The 23,733-nt window shown below is 40.9% G+C and overlaps 1 protein-coding gene across 3 annotated transcripts in view; it reads right to left on the reverse strand.

The window, feature by feature from the left end:
• Positions 1-23,733, reverse strand: part of LOC140326389 (PML-RARA-regulated adapter molecule 1-like) — a 308,253-nt gene that overhangs the window by 228,369 nt on the left and 56,151 nt on the right. For all 3 annotated transcript variants that reach the window (XM_072404936.1, XM_072404932.1, XM_072404933.1), the window contains exons 3-4: positions 989-1,151; positions 852-885 (exon numbers count right to left, since the gene is read on the reverse strand). In XM_072404936.1, the coding sequence (XP_072261037.1) occupies positions 852-885; positions 989-1,121 (167 nt within the window). In that variant the 5' untranslated portion in view covers positions 1,122-1,151. The remainder of the gene's footprint in view (positions 1-851; positions 886-988; positions 1,152-23,733) is intronic.

Here is a 23,733-nt window from a genome sequence, read left to right on the forward strand (position 1 = left end):
ACAAATAAAACACTTAGAAAGGCCTTCTGAAGGTCAATAGATAGTAAGCCCTTTCTATTTGTGCAAGTAGTTGATTCTCTATTTCTTCTTCAGCACTGTGTAGCAGACTCCAATAAATAACTGTATATTATTCATCCCCCTATGCAACTCAGTGCCCCTGATTCATCAAGCAAAATCGGATTATCGGTCGCGCATTCGTATTAGCGATCCGGAATCGTGCGCGATCGCGCTATTCAACAACCGGAAAAGCTCGCGCACGGAGCCGCGCTTATCCGACAGCTTTTTACTGGCGATCATCGCATGGCAGGAATCCGGCCGGCAGATTCAGAATGCGATTGTACGCGCGCACTCGAGTCCCGGACCGCGGTAATCCGCGATCGCTGGTCGCGCGTATTATCGCGCTTCCAGCGATCGCGGATTTCAATGATGAATCAGGGGCAATGTCTCAACATCATCACATGCTCCATTAATAATTACCTGTCACATACAGACAGACACCACCGCCTTTTTATTTTACTCTGTCTTTCTGTAAGGTAGTATAGCCAGAACAGCCCAATCATGCAGAGAACAAAGCCAGCATTCAGCAATACAACTAAGTCATAGTGCTCTTCATTCATTAAGGATTCCAACTCCCCTATTTTGCTTACCAGACTTGCAGCATTGGCGATTGGTTCTTTAAAACATCACCGCATTTGCCAGCAGTGTTTGCTGTGTCCTTTTGTTATTCAATACAACTAGTACTGTGCATGACAATGTGTGTGTAACATGGGAAACATATTTATCTATAACCCTTCTCCAATCCCCAATTATTAGCATGTTTCAGTTAAATAAACAAAAAAAGTAATACATACAATTTAAGAACAGCCTTTCTCGGTATGTATCCAACTAAAAAGAAAAAAAAATCTTGGTTTAGCAAAACATTTTTTAAATTTCAGTGCACATTTTTTACCCTTTTCATATGTTCTTAATTTAAATTATATAAACTTACATTTCCCTTCACAGTTACGGCACAGTATTTTATTAGCGTCAGTGAGCTGAATCACATCCAATATTTCTCCTCTTGTATATGCTAGATCCTTATATCCTGGTTTTATAAGTTTGGCATTAGGGTCTACCATCATTCGTGTCAGTACTTTAATTTCCCCATGGAACTGTAAAATAGCGATAAATAACATATTTATACATGGCAATCTATACTGACAACAGGAAAAAAGGCTAGGTTGAAAAGTAATGTTCCCTTCACCAGGTTCTATAATCTTGAATAATCTTGCACAGCCACCTGGATTACTAGGATTTACAGAGAAAACGGTTATGAAAACACACACCTGTTCCTTTTATAGTTTTTGGCTGTGCTTTAAAAAATGTATAGATAGCAGTCATGATAACATTTTGCAAAAGAATTTTTCGACAAAATAAGTCAACATCCCACAAAACACTATTACTATGCTTTTGGAACATAGAACTGAAAGTACCAGCCTATTATTACTCAGGTAAAGGTAAGAAAAATGTTAACGTCCACAAATCTTGATCATTCTTGGAAACAATTTAAAAATCTCCTAGTAGTTTTAGGTTCATCTGTACAAACAATAATATGCAAGTATAAACACCATGGGAGCACACAGCAACCATACTGCTCAGGAAGATACACTATCAGCCTGATTCATCAATGAAATGCGCTTACGTGTGCGCTAACCAATTGCTATCACCTCATCATTGAGGTTAACATCTCATGAATTGCGCAGCTGAAAATTATTCACCTTAATTGGTGTATTCACGATCTTCGCTGGGAAACCGGCAGGCGAGTTCACTAGAACTCGGGCCTGACTCGCGGTAATAGACTTCGCTGCCCGGCGCGTACGTACGCGCCGGACAGCGAAGTCTATTACTGCGAGTCAGGCCCGAGTTCTAGTGAACTCGCCTGCCGGTTTCCCCGCAAAGATTGCGAATACGCCAATTAAGGCGAATAATTTTCAGCTGCACAATATAAATACATGTTTATTTTTTGTTTAAATTTAAAATTTGATTGAGGAACTCAATGAGACATGATTGCATAAAGAAAACAATGAGACCATACATGGAAACTCTGAACAGTAAAAGTCAGCATAGTATACAAAATATATATTGAAATATCCAAGATCAAAAACCAATACAAGGTAATTTATAACAGCTTTGTCGAGATTTATTTGCATTGGGAAAGGAAAAGACAGGAGAAAAGGGAGGAGTTAAGGTTGGTCAGGAAAAAGAAGTTGGCAGACAAGGAAAAAAAAAGGGAAGACAGGAAAAGAAGCAAACCCAGTGACCACTGAAAAAAATTTGTTTTAAATATCAGTAGAAGCCGTGGTCGCTCGGTACTCATCAAATGTTGTAAATACTATCCAGTAATACCATCTTCTCACTATCTGAAGTTTGCAGTAAGATTTTCCATAACCATCAGATCATTCATTTTGAAAAAACACATTGCCATAATAGGAGTTTGAGACTGACACCAGAGCAGTGGAATGCATGGTGAAAAATGTTTTAAAGGGAATGTCAAGAGCTGATTTTTTTAGTAGAATTTGACAGACCTTTCACCAAAAAGTTCGAATTCTGAGGCATTCCCAAAAAATATGGAATTAGGAACCTCACCCAGCATTACAATGCCAGCCTCCCTCGGTGCTCTCAGGGTAAACCTTATACAGAGGTGTGGGGAGTATATACCACCTGGTCAGTAATTTGCACACCAACTCTTGCTCAAGGATGGTTTGTGGGCCAAAAACTTCTGAAGGTCGCTTGGTCAAAAAAAATGTCTGGATCTCTTTCGCACTTTGATATAGTAAGGAAAAGTGATGCAGGTTCATGAGTCTTTAAGGCTGCATAGATCTGAAATATGACATGTTGTATCACTTTCAGTAAATAAATTGTTATCCAAGATCCCTGGACCAAAGAACGAGTTACCTGTGATTGGAAGAGGCAAGTGGACATTGCAGTAGGGATGAGAGAGAAGGCCTCTGACAGTATCGTGAAAATTTCTTTGAACTTTCAGTGGGTTTGCGAAATTTTCAGTGGGTTCGCTAAATAGGATTTTTGTGTGATGGACAGCGTCCAGAATGCAGCACATTAGGACATTGAGAAAGGGTGAACTCAACCCACCGTCAATGACACCCAGAAGTGTGTAATACAATTATAGTGAATGGAGTACTCACAGGCAGCAACAGCATCAAGAGGAGGTGGTGGGCCCTGAGGTAGAGCGTGGAGCACATAACTAACTGACTGGAACTATGCAGCTAACAATGAACTGAGAAGGCTTCTACACTGTCCCTGTCACGCTACACATCTCTCCCTGCGTCTGTCTTTCCCCTACACAAGTGGCATCTAGTATTGGGTGTAGTGCATCGTCAATGACACCCAGAAGTGTGTAATACAATTTTTGTGAATGAAGTACTGGGTAGGAGGCAGCAGCAACAGCATCAGGAGAAGGCGTGTACCCTGAGACAGTGTGGATGGCATTGGTAACTGGCCTCTAGAGCTGAATGTAGTGCATTGTTAATGCCAACCCGAAATGTGTAATTCAAATATTGGAAATTTGTGATTAAACGTAGAACGGCAAGACCAATATGTTTCGTGCACCAGCACTGTTGCTGTGGTCTGTGGTGCCGGAAGCGTTAGGAAGGTAGACGATATTGCTAGTTTGCATCATGAAGTGGATGACATCAATGGCAATATCACCTATCAGTTTGGCAGTACTGGGGGTTTTCATCTGAAGTTTGTTGGCCTTCCGGAAGCAGCAGAAATGTAAAGTAAATTGCTAGCTGGCACAATGTCCGGCATGACACTGGCGAAGAATGGCACCCCTGGACATTGCAATAACTAGCGGAAAAATTCAACCGAGGCAGGCTCAGCTGACAGGGTGTTTGGTGATAGGCAGCCACAGATTTAGCACAGGAGCAGTGTGGGTTTACAGAGGCATCTTGGTTTTCCTAGTGAGTCTTTGGCCCTGATTCATCAAGCAAAATTGGAAGCTCGCTCGCGCATTCGTATTCGCGATCCGAAATCGGAAGCCGTCACGCAATTCAGCAACTGAATGAGCTCGCTGCCGGAGCCGCGCATCCCCGGCAGTTTTACACTGGCGAGCTTGCATTAAAAGTCACTGTTCCCCTAAAAAAACATTCTTTCTAATTGCACACATATGACCCTTAGCCCTAAAAAAAAATGTTTGTGCTGTTCAAATGTTTAAAACATCTATATGCGCTAAAAAAAAAAAAAGCATATTTTAAAATGACTTCTTTCTTTCCTGTTGGGCAAGAGTTAACTGAGTTCAGCTCCTCTACATAGGCGCCTATATAAAGGCTTACGATGCCTGATCGGAAGAGCCGCCTGCGGGTAAATCTTGCGACTGTCCACGCGCGAAACCTCGGCTTTGCCATCGGACTAGATTATCCCACAAACGTCACAAGCACACACAGGTTCTTGTTTGCTTCTTATAGATATATATGTATATATATATAAATATATAATTGTAATTACTATAGTCATTGTAATAATAATAATAATATATATTTATAGTTATTGTAGGATATAATTTTATATGTATCTAAATATCTATATATATATATATATATATATATATATATATATAACTCTTTTAACATTAAATCCCCCCAACTTTATTTTATTTTTTTAATTAATAGAATATCTGTTTACTGGTGTACATATCTAAAGGATCATATCGATCAATTATAATGAAATGTCCAATTGCAAAAAAAACAGCCAATTTTGACAGACAAGTGCTAATTGCAATGGAATTTCTATCACATGTGCGCTTAAATTTGAGCATATATAAGGGTGTAGTTTAACTTGCTTTTACCTTTTTCTTCTGGGAGGGGCTGTTGTTTTGTGTGTTATCCTAATTAATCTATGTTTCTGCATTTGATACTTTGCTTACCATTTAGCACAATAGCTTCTTTTTAATTTTTTTTTTACTTTGATGTTTTAATGTCTGTTTTGCAATTTTGAAGTCAATGTTAATGCTATGTTATTGTGTTTGTGGCCATATTGTTTGATTGCAAAATTTGGCTTTACATGGAAGTGTGGGTTTACATATGTTTTGTTTGTTCTTTTTAATTTTTTGTCAATTAGTGTAAAGTTTAGTAGTGTGTTTTTTTTTTTTTTTTTGGTTTTGATGTGTTTTTATATTTTATTGTGACCTTTTAGCAAGTGTTTCTTTTGAATAAAGTTATTTTTAAAATGTTGTTGTTTGTTTTTGGGGGGTTTGTTATGTGATCTCCTTTCCAATTTCCCAGGACACACAGTTTAAAAAGACAATTGTGATTGTTTTTAAGCTGTTCCTTCCTCTGAATTATTTGTAAGGCTAAAAACAGCCTGATTGTCCTATTAAAACTCAGTTGTTTGATGCGCATATTTGTGTGCTTTCAGTTCAGGTGCGTGTAGCTCATAGTTGTGCGTCACGGCGGACCTGCTACATGTGCCTGAACTGTTCTATCAGTTGAAAATTGCACGGCACTTTTGCACAGTCCTCATTAAGGTAAGTTTGGATTTCTGTATCTTGCATGTTTTGCTTCATATGCACTCATGTATGTATAGACATGATTGCACATAAAGCCAAACATGTATGTTTGCATTTAGATGTGTGTACATATACATAGAAAAGAGAAATTAGAAGAAGAAATAGGCAAAGAGGGCTTTTTGGACCCTATTGCTTCACATTGCAAAGATTGCCTATTCCTTCCTATGATTTCGGATATCACGGGCTTGGCTACAAGCAACATTCATGGAGGATATTGCTTCTGGTTAAAAGAAGGAATCCACCTTTATGTGCTTCAACTACCAAGCTGAGGGGAGTAAGTCAACTATATATAGTGGGCCAACATCTAAAATGCCATTCAAATCTGCAAAAGCACCCTGAAGGGATGGAAAAGCAAGAACATGTTTGGCACAAAGTGGATTTGGCATTGGAAGGTATACAATGGATATTGCTTCTGGTTAAAGGAGGAAACCCCCTTATGTGCTTCCACTACCAAGCTGAGGTGAGTCAATATATAGTTGGGCAAGGTCTAACATGCAATTCAAACTGAATAAACACCCTGAAAGGCTTGAAAAGCAAGAACATATGTTTGGCTCAAAGTGAAACAACAACAAATATATACAAAAAGTATATTAATTTCAAATAATATGCGCGTATCTATGCGCAACACCGGAACACTGGCTACAAGCGGGTAATGATGAGCATACAGCAGGCGTACGTGCAAATGCGTGGCGTGTCGTGGCCACGTTTTACAGTAGGCGGGAGTAAACCAGGAAGTTTTATATCTGTACATCATGCCGCGCCCATTGTTTAAAGAGAGGGATCTGCACTTTAATATTAAATAAGTGATTTTTTTTTTAAGTTTTAGCGGGGGGGCAGGGAGGGGGATTATTTTTACTACAATAAGCATACATTTTGTACATGTTTGCATATTTCAATGTGTTTTATGCATCATGCATGTTTGCACATTTCAATGTGTTTTATGCATCATGCATGTTTGCACATTTCAATGTGTTTTTACGCTGCTTCCCATATTCCTCAGCCTAAGAAATCACCATCTTTAATCCTTTACATGTCCAAAACCCTTGTTTGTAACTACTTAAAATGTTGAGGATCCTACTAGCTATTACTCAACCACATTTCTTGGAGGTTTTTGCAGTGCACTTCAAATGCTTGTAATTTGGTGGCCTGGGATTTTGTAGATATTTTGGGACTATTATCTATGAGTGTCCTCATAGGCTGCAAGATATGACATGCAGAATTCCCACACACAGATATCTCACTGTGCCCATGATGTCGTTACACATGCCCACAGAGTGGATATATTTTACCAAGTAGTTTTTTTATATAGAAGCCACAGCACAGCTATAGAATGGGGGAGGGACAGCCTGTGTCCCCATCTCATTCTAGCTGCGCTCTTCTCACTGCCCAGCTCTTATCGGCAGCTGGAATCCTCTGCACGGATGACAGCTGAGAATGGAGTATCCTCTATTGTTCTTTCAATGGATTACAGCTGCAGATGAGAGCTGGGTAGAGGTCCACACACCTAAAGTTGGCTGTTCACAACTATGTACATGCACATATTTTGATGTGTGTATGTATGGTTTGTAAAAATCTTCATGATTCTACCCCATTAAGCTCAATCAGAGGTAGATCATTTGAAGAGCACTAATTTGCCTCCTCGCTATCACGCAAGGCTGGAAATGATCTTTCTTGGCCAGAGGACAGTGAAAGTCTTCTGCTAGAATGTCCTCTGGCTAGCTGAGACCACAATCCTTATTTTGGTGAAGGCGCATTATTCTACTGTCTCACATAGATATTCCCGTGTTTTGTATTTCTCCACTTTTTTTAAAGATCTTTTTTTTTTTTCATGTGTCAACAAAATAAATCCACATGTGCTGCATTATCTGACTCAGTGCAACAGTGCTTACATTTTGCCCCTAGATTGTATGTATGTCTGGCACTTACTAATGCTTCACTAAAACCAGATAAACAGAGTATACATCTAGGAGCACAAATATTGGTTTTACAATGGTTTAAACACGATTAAGCTTAGTGGGGTGGCAACTGGAAGCTTCTTAGTAATAGTAATAGTATACCCATATCTACCCATATATCTACACACAATATTAACAAACAGTTTACATTTGCAACCAAACTATGTCAATTTGCAACAGAAAATATATCAATCAATCAGTCAATGAATTAGTTATCCCTTTTTTTTCTTTTTAAGAGGTGTTTGGTTGTTGTCAAAATAACTCACATTTTGTTTCTCTTTTTCTTTAGGCAATGATTCGGCAGAGATATGACCAGCAGCGGTCAATTTTTGTCAAGAGACAAATTGCGGAGAGGTTGGCAGACAGGCTGTGGACCCCTGCAGGGACGCGCCCAACAGTCGCCCAGATACAACACACTTGGAGCGACCTAAAGCGGAGGAGACCAGATTTGGTGCGCGAAGTGGGGGACCGGATCCTGTCTGGTAAGTTTTGCATTTTGTCTTCTCCACTTGTTAAGGAGTGGTGTTTTAGAATGTTTGTTGTTTGTGTAAAGTAGTATTGTTTAGCCTAGAACTGTTTGTTTTTCACTTCCTATATTTTACTACCCTTATTAATTTTGTATATTTGATTTTATTACAGCCAATTCTCCATCATGCTGGCTGCGAATAATTCAGTGGCCACACAGGCGACTGGCCATCCCCCAGGATGTGGAGGAGGAGGAGGTGCCATCCCTAGGGGAGGAGGAGCCAGTAGAGGAAGACGTGCCATCCCCGGGGGAGGAGCAGCCAGTGGAGGAGGAGGTTCCATCCCTGGGGGAGGAGGCAGTCGAGGAGGAGGTGCCATCCCCAGGTGAGGAGGAGCTAGTCGAGGAGGAGGTGCCATCCCCAGGGGAGGAGGAGCCATCTCAGGAGGTGGAGCCCACTGCCCAACATCTGCAGCCAGAGTCCTCCGATGAAGGAGAGGAGGCGGCCAAGGCCGAGGAGATTGCCTGTAAGCTAACCTTAGAATCAACTTTTGTAACATATGTTGCAATTCAACACATTCTCACACTACTTTCACCATTTTTTGTTACAAATACAAAGAAAGATCTAGCAGGATTGCATGTAGATTATAGTCATTAATCATGCATCAAATGACCGTTCTTTCTAGGTTGTTGGCTAGCATGAATAAAAATAGACTTGAGTTGTTTAGTTGTCCATAGTTGTACTGACAAATGTTTGCTGAAAATTTTTGGACGTAGGCAGAAAGTATCATTTAGAAGTTCTGCATTAATCTATTCACCTTAACTAACCTTACAAATCTACTTTAGTCCTGCCCACCCACTTTTACTTATGCTGTTCATTTTTTATCTACAGCTGCTGCAGTGCCCTTTCCAGCACCTCCTCCACAGGACACAAGTTCCTCATCTGAATGTAAGTATTTCTCCATTTTAGATATTGTAAACATTCCTTAAAAACCATGAAAAGAAAGTAGGAGATACTTTGTTAGGCCTAGCGCCATCAAGTAACATTAGGAGTGTATGACTAGCTTCATGTCTAGGCAGCTTTTTACAGAAGACAAAGGTTAAATGTCACTTAGCCACATTTGTCCCTTGAAAACTCACAAACTTAATTGCCAACAAACTAGATCACTTTAGTTCCATAGCCATTATTAGCTTGGCCCCAGGAATAACCTTTCTTTCTTGTTTGGCATGGTGTAAACAGCAAAACTGTCAGGTGAGATGACATAACTTGAATTTTGTAGCACTGTGCAATTTAAGAACTAGCTGCATATTATACTGGTACATTTGGTCAGTACTTACCTCTCTTATTTTTTTGGTCTCCTTCTACAAACACAGCCAGTTCCACATCGAGGGAGGCAGCCAGTCCTCCTGAGGAGCTTCCGAGCCCCCCACCACCGCCACCCCAACCCCGGCGACATGGCAGACATCCTCTTGGTAAGTTTATATTTTCATTTGTTTGGTTTTTAAAAGGACAGTACTTTTAAAAAAATATTTGGACCAAACTCCTCCAGTTAATATATTATTTGTTTTTTTCTCACCCACCAGGAAGTAGACAGAATAGCCTGGGGATCTGCCCAGGCGGTATCGCTTTTAAAACAAAAAAAACTTTGTATATATGTTTGAAAAGAAGTTTTGTTGTATTGTTATATTTTTATATTTGTTGGTGTTTGCACATTTTAAGTTATTGGGGGGAGATTCAAAAAATAAAACTTTTGTAAAAAAAAACTAAAAGCCAGAGTTTGTGAATGTAATTTGATTTTTATTTCAGTGCACATTTTGAAGATTTTTCCAGCTTGGCCAATCCAATTCCATCCCTAAAAAAATGAAAAAAAAAAGAAACCTTAGTTTTTACACAAAGGTTATTTGAACCATAAAATATTGAACATGCTCTTATCCTACGCAAACCTGTTTTGCAGCTTGGCCGAGTTTGCTCCATTCCTCCATTGGTCACTTGGTCAAAATATCCTGTGACCAAAAGTAACAGAGTTGGGTATGTTAGATATGTCCTCTTCAAAATATATGTAATTGTAACATCATTCGAGAATACATTTGGCATAGAATACACAGCTTAACACCTTAGTATGTCATTTTAACCAACAGAAAAGTAGTTGACCTATTAGCAAGCACATTTATCTGTTACAGACAAGGGTCAGAGAAGTGTGGTGTGCCATATTTGGTCAGTAGACATAACCAGACATAACCGGCCCACTTCACCAGCCCGGCCATGGGCGCGGCCCACCCTAACAGCCTGGCCACAGGCCACCTCCACTTCCTGGCCTCGGCCACGGGACACCCCCACAGCACGCCCATGGTCCACCTTCACAGCACAGGTGCGAGTGGGGCCCACCTTCACAGCACAGGTGCGAGTGGGGCCCACCTCCAGAGCATGTCGATTGCTTGCCCGTGTGTGGGCCAGGGGCACGGGGTGGACTGGCAGGGGCATAGGGTGGGCTGCCAGGGGCAAGGGGTGGATGGGCAGGGGCACGGGGTGGGCTGGCAGGGGCACAGGGTGGGCTGGCAGGGGCACGGGCAGGGGCACTCATTGGCTGGGCAGGGGCACAGGGGGGAGCCGGGGGGAAGAATAGAGCTGGCTGCTCTGCAGGAGATGGGGAGCCAGCAGGGCTTATTGGGATTTGCCAACCCAGCCTTTGAATAATCGCCTGATGTAGGCGAGATTGTTGGCCCAGGGATCCACTTAACATGTTACAGAGATGGTCAAATCTGAAAATGTAGGCACCCAAAGTGGCCGACTGTTCTTGGACCGATTCTTTTCTATCTACGACGCACGGCCGCCAAATGTTGTTGGTTAAATTGTCGGTCCTGGCGATTTTGATTTATGTTTTCATGTAGGAGCGTAAGGACCGGTTCAAAATTATCTGAACTTGGGCCAAGCATCCTTGACTCCACTAATCTATCAAAATAGCTAACCAGCCTCTGACTGAGGTTTAGAAGCTGGCTGCCCACACTGGGTTTACCCAATCTACCTGCATCCACTGGTTGCTATAAAGAGAAAATAAAAAATTACTACAATATCACATAACTTTGTGGTCACCATAACATTATGCAGACAGCATCCTGACATTGAAACATCAACTAATGTTAGACAAAATGTTAGACACATTTTTTCTGACTCCTATACATTAAACATGGGTTGCTTACGGAAACCTCAGGTGTCTCCTCTTCTGCTTGTGGTAAATGTCTACCTGAGGGACCCTAAACAAAAAAAACAAAATAAATGGAACACATTGGGAAAGGTTCATTCCCCCAACACATCCCAAAATAAATACTAATGGACCAGTTCTTGCCTACCTCCACAGTGGATGCAGCCCATGAAAACTCTTCGGAACCAGAAACCAGCAGACATGGATGTTCTACAAAGTCACATGATATATCACATCAAAATAAATGAATGTGGGGACAAGTCTTCACATATCAAAAGTCCCAAATATTTCGCACACACAAAATTATTTTTTACATATTAAGCTCACACATTCCCAAAGGGAGGCTGCACCAGAATCCTCTGCCAAGAAAACTTAACAAAGCTTATCTATATATAAATATATTATAGAAAGATCGAAGGTTATTACTTAGCTTTTGGGAGGCTGAACACACACACAAACCAAATTACCTGTATTCTCCTCCAGGATTCTATGCAGTTGATCAACGACCTCCTCCTGTAGATGGTCATCTGTTAATGAAAGCACAAAAACAAATGAAAGAGTGAGCTTGACTCCAACCCAAAGTTCATTTGGATAGATCGGTTCACCACAAATCCAACCACAAAACATACCATTCCCAGAGCCAAAAATGTGTGAAATGAAACACTCATATTACACATGAGTGTGGTTATAAACATGATTAGAGACACGTGCACAATGTCAAACAAGATATACCATGAAGGTTCATGAAGGTTCATCTTACCAGGAGGAAGCCCAGTGTCATCTCGATGCAAAGTGACATCCTCATCATCCACATCACCCCGAGCACAGGGGGCAGGAGGGGACTGCTGTGTCTCGGGGCGTACTATTGTAAAAAAACTGAAATACACACGTTGTTAATGCAAGTCAAAAGAAGGTAAAAATACACCAAAGAGGTCATTTTCCAAAAATGATCTTAGATTTCACCTCCAAGCATAAATAAGTAAAAACACAATGCTATTTTCTTCTCAATGCTTATGACTAAACTGTTGCAAACCCACAAAAATGCAAAAATCAATTCACATTGGTAATTAGGTATTGTAAAAGGATTGATCTTACATGGTTGGCAAGCATTGGAGTCATCCCAGTAGTCCACCCCTACCACCGTTTCTGGCCCCAATGAATGGCAATGCCAATTTCTTTAATACTCCTTGAGACGCTGCACAAGATGTTCAGGATAGGTCCCACTCCTTCCGGCCTCTGTGCCCAGGACCCTTTTGACATGTCTGAAGATGTCACTCACACGTTTTTGACACTGGGTAATCTTTCATACTCCTTGAGACGCTGCACAAGATGTTCAGGATAGGTCCCACTCCTTCCGGCCTCTGTGCCCAGGACCCTTTTGACATGTCTGAAGATGTCATTCACACGTTTTTGACACTGGGTAATGGTCCGTTGTGTACTGCCCACTGCATTTACACTCCTGGCAATTTCCTCCCAGAGTCCCTGCCTTACAGCATGGGAAGTCTGGGAGTGCAAGCCCCCACGGAGTCCAGGAAAATGTTGTACGTAGGACTCCATGAGGGCTGCATTTTGCTCAGGAGTGAAGCTGGTTGCCTTGGAAGCAGAATCTCTGGTTTGGCTCAAACTGGCTGAGGTGCCAGGTTGAGGGACCAGGGGCCTAGATGTTACTTGGCCTGCTTCACAGAGCAACCTAGCTGGCCTGAGGGAGCTGCTTGTTGGTCTATGGACTGAAGACCCTGGGGTGGTAGTGGTGGTGGTGGTTGGGCCAGCAGCAGCAATAGTGGTAGTGGTGGTGGTGGTGGTGGTGGTGGTGGCAGTGGTGGTGGCCATTCTCCTTGGCTCCATGTATCTAGAAGTCACAAAATAAAAGAGTTATGGGACAACACACCCAAAACATTTTTTGAAGGAATAAAGTAAATGGTGTACTCTTACTTGTTCTTGTCACAGCCTTTGTTCTTTTTCCGTTTTTTCTTTTTTTTTCTCCAAGTTGTGGTTTGCATGACCAGAATGGCTAAGAAACTCTGTACAAATTTATAGGGATTCAGTACGCAAACACGTACGTGCGCAAACAAACGCGCATTTGAATGTGCGCCGGTTCAAGAATTTTGTTTGCTGTTGTCATGGATCCGAATTTGGAACTAGAGTTGCTCTTTACAACTGCTGTTGTGACATTAAACACCACTTTCCTTGTCATAACAGAAGAAGAGCAGCAGCAGCAACAACAGCAACCAGAGGAGCAAGCTCATGCTTCACAAACAGTCCGAATGTTTTGGGGTCCATCGACTGCACTCATGTGGCCATTCATGCCAACAGGAGAATCTTGAGTGCACGCACAGGTTTCCCAGGATCATGCCATGATGCCTATATCCTTCGTCAGACAGCCCTCTACCAGAAATTCATCTCTGGAGAAATGCCTGAGGGCTGGTTAATAGGTAATGAATAATGTCATTACTGTAATACAACTAACAGTAGTCAAATCCTAAAGACACCTATTATGTTGCTATGTCCCTTTGCATTGTCAGAATGCCAGGCTATGACCTATATTGTATATATGTCATATTTTGTGCTAACATCTAATTTAGCAAATACTTTATAAACATTGTACAATATTGGGAGCATAGGGGAAGAACTAACTTTCAGATATTCCCGGAAGCCCTAGTATAATTATAATTACAATGTTCACAGCTCACAGTACTTCAGTGTGGTAGTCAGCAATAACAATGTCTCCTAACAACTAAAAAACAATAAAGTGACCGAAGAGCACAACCCTTAGCAACCTTTGTAAAAAAAATCTAGTGTTACACTGCATTCACAGAACACTTACTATACCAAGAACTAACATGTATTATGTTTGTCTTTTTACAGCTGACAAAGGATACGGGCAGCTTCCATGGCTTATGACAGCTGTGCGTCACCCTCGGTCTGAAGCAGAGCATAATTACAACAAGGCTCTGCAAAAAAGCCAGGGGGTTGTGGAGCAAACCATCGGGCTGCTAAAAGCAGGGTTTCTGTGCTTGGCGCGGCCCGGTGGTGATCTCCTATACGTGCCATGGAAAGCATGCCCGAGTCATCATGGCATGCTGTGTCCTGCACAACCTGTGCCTGCACCATGGGGATACCTGGGACATTCCAGAGGTACATCAACATTCTGCCTCTGGCTCCCAAAGTACAGCAGAGGGACGTCGAGTCAGAGCTGAACTTAATGCTAATGTCTTTACGCGTGAGTATTTCCATATGTTTACAATGCATGCATTACATATTTCAGCACATCATGTTTGGGTTACAAACCAAACTAGGAGTTGAAGTCATAAAAAGCACACTTTAATCGTTTGGGAAATGAAATAGCAGACTTATTTGTGTAAGAGCTGGACTTTTATGTGACACTTTACAAAAACACATTGCCAAACTAGGGCAGAGCGCAATTTAGTTGAGATTTGCACAAGCATTGCTTATGCAGCCAGAAAAGAATGAAACATACAATATATATATATATAGTGGGCCAAGGTCTAAAATGGCATTGAAATCTTCATAAACACCCAGGAAACAGTAGACTGGCTCAGTGCACAAATTAAGGGCGACGTGGTTTGAAAGGACACCCTTCCTAAAATATATAGAGAGTCCAGGAGCCTCATCATTCTTGGCATAGCCTAGCTTCTCTTTGTTTTTGCTGCAATTTTCCCTTCCAGCAAGATGTACAGGTCATGGATGACCTTGCGGGACAGGCATAAACGACTTTTGACATTCTGGTCATTGGTTTGAGCAAAGCAACAAAATATGTTTGGCGCTAAGTTAAACTGTCCTTGGCATTTTTCTATACAAAATGACTAATACGATTAGAATCATGTAAACACATAAATAAAGCATACTATCCGGAATGTAAGAGTGCTTGACTCTGCTTGTAAGCTTGGCAATCAATGTGCTTTGATGTTGTGCTTGGAAAACTGGACCTCCTTCCATCACCTTCAGGTGTGTTAGAATGTATGCAATAGTATGCAACTCAGCTAGACAATTCATTGACAACCAGTTTGGACAGAAAGTGGAAGTGTGTTTGTATACAATAGTGCTAAGATCAGGCAGCACAGCACAATGACAACAAAGCGATAACACTACCACAAATGAACAGAGGAGTTGTGTGGCAGCAAATCAATATGAGTGCAAATGTCAGAGTATTTTTTTTTTTTACAGGTTATCCCAATGACAGGAGGATTTCCAGGGTTACAGTGAACCTGGAAATCCTCCTGACAGTGAGGGATTGCAGGGCACTAGGGGTTAAATGAGGACAAGCCTCTCCATTCACCCCTAGTGCTCTGCTGAGGTTTTATATTTCTCAGCCATTCAGCACTAGAGATGAATGGGGAGACTTGTGCCCATTCATCCCTAGTGCTCTGTGATTGGCTGAGACATAGAAAATCCTGATGACAGCTCAAGGATCATCAGGATTTCCCTTTCCTCAGCCAATCAGGGAGCAGAGCAATCAGCAGAACTTTACTATGCTACAAGCTCTGCTCCCTTGATCGCTCCACGATCAGTGGAGCAGAGCTGTCAGCATAGTAAAGCACCGCTGATTGCTCTGCTCCCTGAGTTGCTGAGGACAGGGAAATCCTGATGTTGCCTTTGCTGTCATCAGGATTCCCTTTCCTCAGGGAGCAGGGCAATCAGCGGAGCTTTACTATGCAATTACTATGCATCCATCATGGTCTTTCAGCGTGAAAAAGGACCATACTGGAGAGGTGCGTGCAACCACTCTGCTGCTCTTTTTCTTTGCCTGCCTCTGCGTCGGCTGGGTGCCCTGCGTCTGCTCCAGCTCCATCTTCCTCATGGTCACATCGTCTCTGACTGTTCCCCTGCTTGTGCCCACTCGTCTGTGTGTTCTTTGGAACTCACATGAGGGAGATTTGCGGCCCCTTCCATCCCCAGTCTGTTGCTGCTGCCTTTCCTATATGTCTGTTTCGGAACTGCTGCTGGCCCTTACACGCACCGGTGGTTCCCAGGTGACATCATGGTCATCATCATCCTCTTTTTCATGTAAGCCAACCTCTGCAAATGCAGCCACTGATCTAACCCTCGCTCAGTGCTCAGTCCACACTCTCCAAGGGTCTCAAAGTCTGCCTCCTGCTCTGAAATTCCCAATGACAGATCCTCAGGCTGTTCGTCAAACAGCAAGGGAGAGTCATTGGGAGGTACAGGCACATTAACCACACTAACTCCTGTCTTTGCTCCTGTCACGGCTGTGCTGGTTCCTGCTGCTGCTGCAGAAGAAGAGCCTGCTGCACTTGAGGCCCCTGAGACCGAGTCTACAATACTCTCAACACAACGTGGTTGTATGATTGTAGTACGCCCTCTCAAAAAATCTACCAGCGTTCTGGTGCTCCACACACAACTTGTCCTGCTGCCTCCAACGGTTTGCTGCTGTCCTACAGTGGCGGACTCCCAGGGAGTATGCCCCTTCCTGATGCGGCAGGTTGCCCAACGACACGCTATCCCCTGTGTCTACCGCTCATCTTTATCTACTTATTCGGGAAAAAATGCACCTGTACCGAATGGTTTCTTTGGTAAATAGCCATATAATGGTATCAGAATTAAATATCTGTATTTGTTTTGAGAAAAATACAGAAATTTTTCTGACTTTTTTGATAAATAGCAAGTGGGATCAGAATAAAATATCTTTATTTTTTTGAGATAGATACAGAAATTTTGCTGGCTTTTTTGATACATAGCAAGTGGGATCAGAATAAAATATCTGTATTTTTTGGGAGAAATACAGACATTTTTCTGGCTTTTTTGATACATAGCAAGTGCTATCAGAATAAAATATTTGTATTTTTTTGACAGAAATACAGAAATTTTTCTGGATTTTTTAATAGATAGCAAGTGGCACCAGAATAAAATATCTGTATATTTTTCAGAGAAATAGAGATTTTTTTTCTGGCATTTTTATAGATAGCAAGTTCTATCAGAATTAAATATCTGTTTTTTTTTTTTGGAGAGTAGGACAGAAATGTTTCTGCCTTTTTTGCTAGATAGCAAGAGATAGCATCCAGAACTGCACAATCTGTATATTTCAAGATATACACAAGGCTCCTATTCTGTCCCTGTCACAATGCACTTCTCTCCCTGCTTCTTTCTCTGAAACAGAACACAAGATGGAGTGACTAACCCCTCCCTCCTTCCCTGTATGCCTGTATATATATATATATGCCTGTGCTCAGATCTCTCCTGACTGGGCTATTGGGCCTTACTGTGCTTCCTGGGAGCAAATGATTCGCTTCCAGCAGCGCCATTTCCGCCAGAAATAGTGGCCTTCCCACCACCTGCATTTTCCCTCATTTGTTCAGCGAGAACACAACCTCATTAACGGTACGATTGGCTGCAAGATTGAACCTACATATCTCGCTCGCTCATCCCTACATTGCAGCATATTTGGAGAACATACAAATTGTAGTACCGATAGTTGGGTGGGAGAGCATATGAGGAAGAACAACTTTGATGCTCCACAGGGAAAGTGATAAAGACTTTTCAATATGAACCCAATATGAATATGATTTCTACTGATCATGTCTTTACCAGTCTACTATCTTACCTAAATGAATAGCTGCATAGTAGAGTGACATGTCTGGCAAGCCAGCCTCCACTCCCATCAGTTTTGGCCTGATATAAAATTTTGAGCCTGAGCCTAACTTATTTCTGGGACCAAATAAAACATAAGAAAATAGAATTGACAGTGTGGAAAAATAGAGATGGTACAGATATTGGGAGAGCCTGAAGAATATTCAAAATTTAAGGTTGTAACACCATCTTAAATTATAGCATCTGCCAAACTGAGAATAGTTTCTTGGATGCCATTTTCCAAGGTCTTGATGTATGTGGCGAAGTAGGAAAATGGAAGTTGAGGTTATAAATGAGACAAATCTCTCCAAAACTCACAAATGCAGGCCTCTGTTGCCTATTTAAAAGGAAAGGAATTATTCAGTAAAAGTTGCAATTTTGTATTCTCTGCATAAAATCTGAACACCAGTAATATTTGGGTTTTCTCTAATCTGCTGAATAATAAATGTAGTAATGCGAGTTATTCACAATCAGATAAGTCTAAAATATGTAAGATAAATAGATTCATGTTTTGAAAGATCCTGTATTCAAGAAATTAAACAGGTAAGCAAATAGTATGGTGTAGTGTTAGGACTACATATATAGGGAACTATACTTTTCGTTAAATATTATTTCCAATTGTATTCTAAGGGATAGGTAATTATGATAAAATAGGAGATTGTGTTCCAGGTAATTATGATAAAATAAGTGAAGTAGCATAGGGGAGAAATATCAATATATACTAATTTCATCTATTCCAGTGGTTTCATGATGGGGGATATATCTCTTATGACTATATATATATATATATATTTATTATATATAATTTATTATACAAAAGGTAAGGAAATGACTTGTAAGAGTTTGGGGGTCAATACTTAGGTTTATTCAAATAGATGTGAGGGTAAATATAGAAATAAAATAAATATAAAAAAATAGATATATAAATTAAAATAAAGTATATCAATTATCTAAAAAATCTGTATAAATTGCTACAAAAGAGAATCTTTAATATTTTATGAAGGGGTATTAACATTGGTAGGTAGTCATCTTGTGATTCATAAAATCTATATATTATGTTATGTAAGAGTTACTGCTATGTGTATTCATAAAAACGATTTTGTAAAGCTTTAAAGTTTTTTTCAAGCTTTCTTTCTTAGGCATACCTCTAGGATCCAAATACAGCAATGTAGGCATGCTGTTATAAAAGTTATGTGCAGGCAGTGGGAGGTTTGCAGGGTATAATTCCTTGGCTAAATTGGTGAGGAATTGGCATTCTTCCAGTGTTAGGGCACATTCGTGTTAGTTGCGCATGCGCAGATGGCAGGGGATGTAAATGTCGGATGGTTCCACCTCCCTCCATGTTCGTGACAATATTGAACCGTACTTATCAGGCAGCTCAATGATTCACAGCTTAGTCTGTGAATCAAACGGGACAAGTGCTCTACAACAAGCAGGAGATGGCAGCACGTCATTATAGCAAAGGAGCGCCATCAAGTACAGGCCGTGACCCATAAGGACCAGTAGTGGATTGATTTGTTCCTCTGGAGAACAAATTGCAAGTGTGTGTAGATGCAGGCAGTGACAGGATTCAGGACGAAAGGACCCAAGAGGGAGTTCTGAACCTAAGGCCAGAGGATCTTACATCCAAAAATTTGGTGTGCATAACATATTTAAATTAAATTTATTATTTTAGCACTTTTGTTAGTTTTTAACAAGGCTTTTAATGTATCAGTGTAAGGAACTTACCTGTCCTGCTAGCCCGCGGTGTCCCTGGAGATCCCAGCCGCAGAGGGAGACGCTGCTGCAGCAGTCAGCATGGCCGAGGCTGCTGCCCTGCTCACAGCGTGTCTCTTTCTGCAGGCGGAGGGATCCGTCCTGGCCAAACTACTGTTCAGCCGCAGGGGATTCAGTTACTCCCCAATCAAATGCGCCAGATGGCGCAAGGTCATTGGTTACTCTGGCTATTTAAGGAGAACCTGTCCTGTACACCATTGCCCGCTATAAGCCTCTGTGTACACAGTGTGCTTGGATGCGTTCTTTGTGTTGGTTAACAGTTCTCTGATTGTCATTATAATAGCGACCTGGTCTGATACCTGACTCTTGCCTGAACTCTGCCTGTCCTGACCTTGGATTGTTTGTGACCTCGCTTGTCTGCTGCCTGCCCTGACCTCGGATTGTTCCTGACCTGCCTTTGCCTTACCCTCTTGTACTACGCTTATCGGACTTGATATCTGTAAATACCCTGTCTTGTTTTATGACTACAATAAAACTCGGTAAAAGGACTTTTGGAGTTGGCTGTGGTTTGTGTGCCTGGGCGCATTACAGTCAAGTATTGATAGCCCTGGAGTAGAAAATAAGTTAGTGGTTGATAAATGATATTAAAATCCATGGCAGTCCACATAAAATTCCATAGGAATCTAAAAACATATGGGATAAAATGAAGTGTTTTTTTCAGATACTGCTTTTGCTGGTAAAATCAAAGAAAATAAACTTAAAGGATTGTTTGTTCAGGGATTATTATCTTGTTGCTTATAAAAAGATAATACAAAAAAGATAATGAAATTAGGATGCAAGATAATACATATGGGAATATTTTAAATAAAAAATATTTGAAAAGATTTCTGATCTCAGGTTGCAAGCTATCACAACTGGGGAAGCATTATTGGAAAAAGCTAAATTATGTGAAAATCAAAATAACTATTGTCAGTGAAAATATAGGATATGAAGAGTTTGAAGAATGTAAACATGCTACCAATATTGTACTTGAAAAATTGATAGAAAAATCCAATACACTTGTTGCATATAAATATGACAACAATAGCACCTTTGCTTTAAAATTTAAAAATGGTATATCCCTAACCTGCCTTATTACATTTTAAAGTGATACTTCCATAACATACCCTGATACAGCCCGTAAAGATACATCTATGCTCATTATGATAAATACTGATATAATCCTCCTGTAATTAAACCTGAAAATCAGTACAAACAAAATATATCCCTGGAATGACTTGGATAAAACAGCCAGCCTACCAGCAGCAACCAATACAACCACCACTGTACTTTTACATACAGGTGAAGTTCAATTCATTTCAGATTCATTTTAACAGATTCATGACATGGGTTTGTGATTTTCAAAGAGCTAGACAGACTTACAACTTGAATGCAGATTATTTTGACAGAGTTTTGCAGAGAGTGATTGGAACTTGATTATGCATAAACATTCTGGATAAGCATATGGATAAGCAGGGGAGAGAATATGAGAGTACAGAGCCATAGAGGAATAAAACAAATTACAACTTAAGGAGTCTAAAAAAGGAGCGGAAGATATGAACAAAGTAGGAAGGAAAGGCCTGACAAACAATCTTGGGTGCCATTTCATGAGATAAAGAATGAAAGAGATTGGCTGAAAGGTAAACAAGCTAAAGTGACAGAGGAACTTAAACTTAAAGCTGGAGGTGAAAAAGTTGTTTTTGTGGTTGAAAGGAATAATTGTTAGGGGTCTCAAGTACCTCATGTTGCCATTACTTAAATGATTTGATTTTAGACTCTTGGGGGCTGCCTTCTGTTAATGTAATAATAGGGGGTATTCATGTACAAGCACTGTTGGACAGTGGGGAGAAGTTAGTTTCAGCAAGCATGTCATTCCTGGTAATGAAATGATCAGAAATACAGGTGTCACTGGACATCCCATTGAGGTTCCAATTATGCATGGTGTGGAGAAAAATGGTAATGTGACATTATCTGTCAAGATCAGGACATAGGTGATGATGTTTGTGGGGGAACAAAGATTTGTTGCTGACCTTGCAAACATGAATTTGTAGAAGATGTCATGAAATGACAGATTTGGTCATGTATGGTATTCTCCAATTCAATTGGTAACTGTAGCTGTCAAACCTATTGGTGAAGCTCATTTAAATAGTAATTGGGATCCCTGCTATATTAGTCTAGTGCATGAATACCAGGACATAATGGCAAAACATAAACAGGATTGTGGCAGGATGAATACAATGGGTTTGTTAGAAGGGAGCTACCCTCCACCCCAGAAACAGTCTAAGATGCCATGTCAAGTTTTGTGTTACAGGATCAAAAAGAAGACAGAGAAAAAGGAAAAAACACAAGAAGAGAGAAATATTCCCATCAGAACACCATCTTCAATTTAAGAGGGGGAGGAGACATTTTACCAAACTTTTTGGGGGGGTTAAAAAACTCTGTAGCTGGGGAGTACAAAAGAAATTTGCAGAGCATAGAACAGATGGACTGCACTACTGACCCTAAAATCACAGAACATTCAGAAGGGGTCACTATTAACAACAACAATGTGAAGAGGACAGTGGAAGGTTGGATAGTGCAAACAATGCAATATTACAATGTCCGAAGCGGAAATGTTTTCTGATTACAGGTATTTCCTAGGTTACATATTAGTTCTTGACAGACTCTCCTTGAGCTTTTCCATTCTTGGCTCGTGAAACAAGTGGCTTGGAATCAAAGGGAGTTTGAAAACACAGTTGTTTTCTGATATTGTGCATTTGGGAGTTGTGTCTGCTTGCCTCTCAGTTTTATTTTAAAGAGTTTTTTTTTCCTTTTTCCTTGCTAACCCCTAAGGGGGAGTGGTCAAGGTTTCAGTTCTTGGCAGACTCACCTTGAACTTGCTCACGCTTGGCTAGTGAAACAAGTGGCTTGGAATCAAGTGGAGTTAGAAAACAAAGTTGTTTTCTGATATTGTGCATTTGGGATTCGTCTGGCTGACTGTTGTGTTGTGTCTGCTTGACTGTCAGTTTTGTTTTAAATAGCTTTTTTTGTCCCGCCTGACCTCTAAGGGGGAGTGGTCAAGGTTTCACAGATGATTTAGGTTCTTGGCAGACTCACCTTGAGCTTCCTCAGTCTTGGCTTGTGAAACAAGATGCGCGGAATCAAGTAGAGTTAGAAAACACAGTTGTTTTCTGATATTGTGCATTTGGGAGTTGTGTCTGTTTGACTGTCAGTTTTGTTTTAAATAGCTTTATTTTCCTTTTTCCTTGCTGACCTCCAAGGGGGAGTGGTCAAGATTTCACATGTGATTTAAATTCTTGGCAGACTCACCTTGAGCTGCTCACTCTTGGCTGGTGAAACAAGTGGCTTGGAATCAAGTGGAGTTTAAAAACAAGTTAAATCTTTATAGTAACCACAAACTGTAAATAAACATTTATACCTCCTTGTAAACAAACATTGTAACTAGGAAAATGAGTGGTAGCAAGGTGGAAGGTTTTGTTCATGGCACAGTCTGCCATATGTATGCACAAATTCTGCTCCTAGGTGAATACAGCTGTGACAGATGTGTGCAAGTTGCCTTCTTGTATCTCGCATTGGAGAGCTGGAGAAGCTCATTGCAACGCTGAAATTACTGGATCACCTTGAGAGGCATCTCCTGTTATTATTATTATTATTATTATTAATAAACAGGATTTATATAGCGCCAACATATTACGCAGCGCTGTACATTAAATAGGGATTGCAAATGACAGACTAATACAGACAGTGATACAGGAGGAGAGGACCCTGCCCCGAAGAGCTTACAATCTAGTAGGCGGGGGAATTTCACACACAATAGGATGGGAGATATGTAGTGGTGGGAAGTAGTGGTGGTTTCAACTGACAGAAGAGGACGGGTAGGCAAGTTTGAAAAAATGGGTTTTGAGCGCTCTTTTAAATGAGCGGAAAGTAGGAGCAAGCCGAAAAGGACGAGGAAGACCATTCCAGAGAGTTGGAGGAGCTCTAGAGAAGTCTTGTAACCGTGCGTGTGATGAGGTTATGAGTGAGGAAGTCATTAGTAGGTCATTGGAGGAGCGGAGAGAGCGGCAGGGGGAGTATTTTTTAACCATGTCAGAAATGTAAGTGGGACAATAACTGTGGAGGGATTTGAAGGCAAAGCACAGGAGCTTAAATTTGATTCTAAGGTGAAATGGAAGCCAATGGAGAGAACTA

Source organism: Pyxicephalus adspersus, chromosome 3 (genome assembly GCF_032062135.1).
Source record: "Pyxicephalus adspersus chromosome 3, UCB_Pads_2.0, whole genome shotgun sequence".
Taxonomy (NCBI): Eukaryota; Metazoa; Chordata; class Amphibia; order Anura; family Pyxicephalidae; genus Pyxicephalus; species Pyxicephalus adspersus.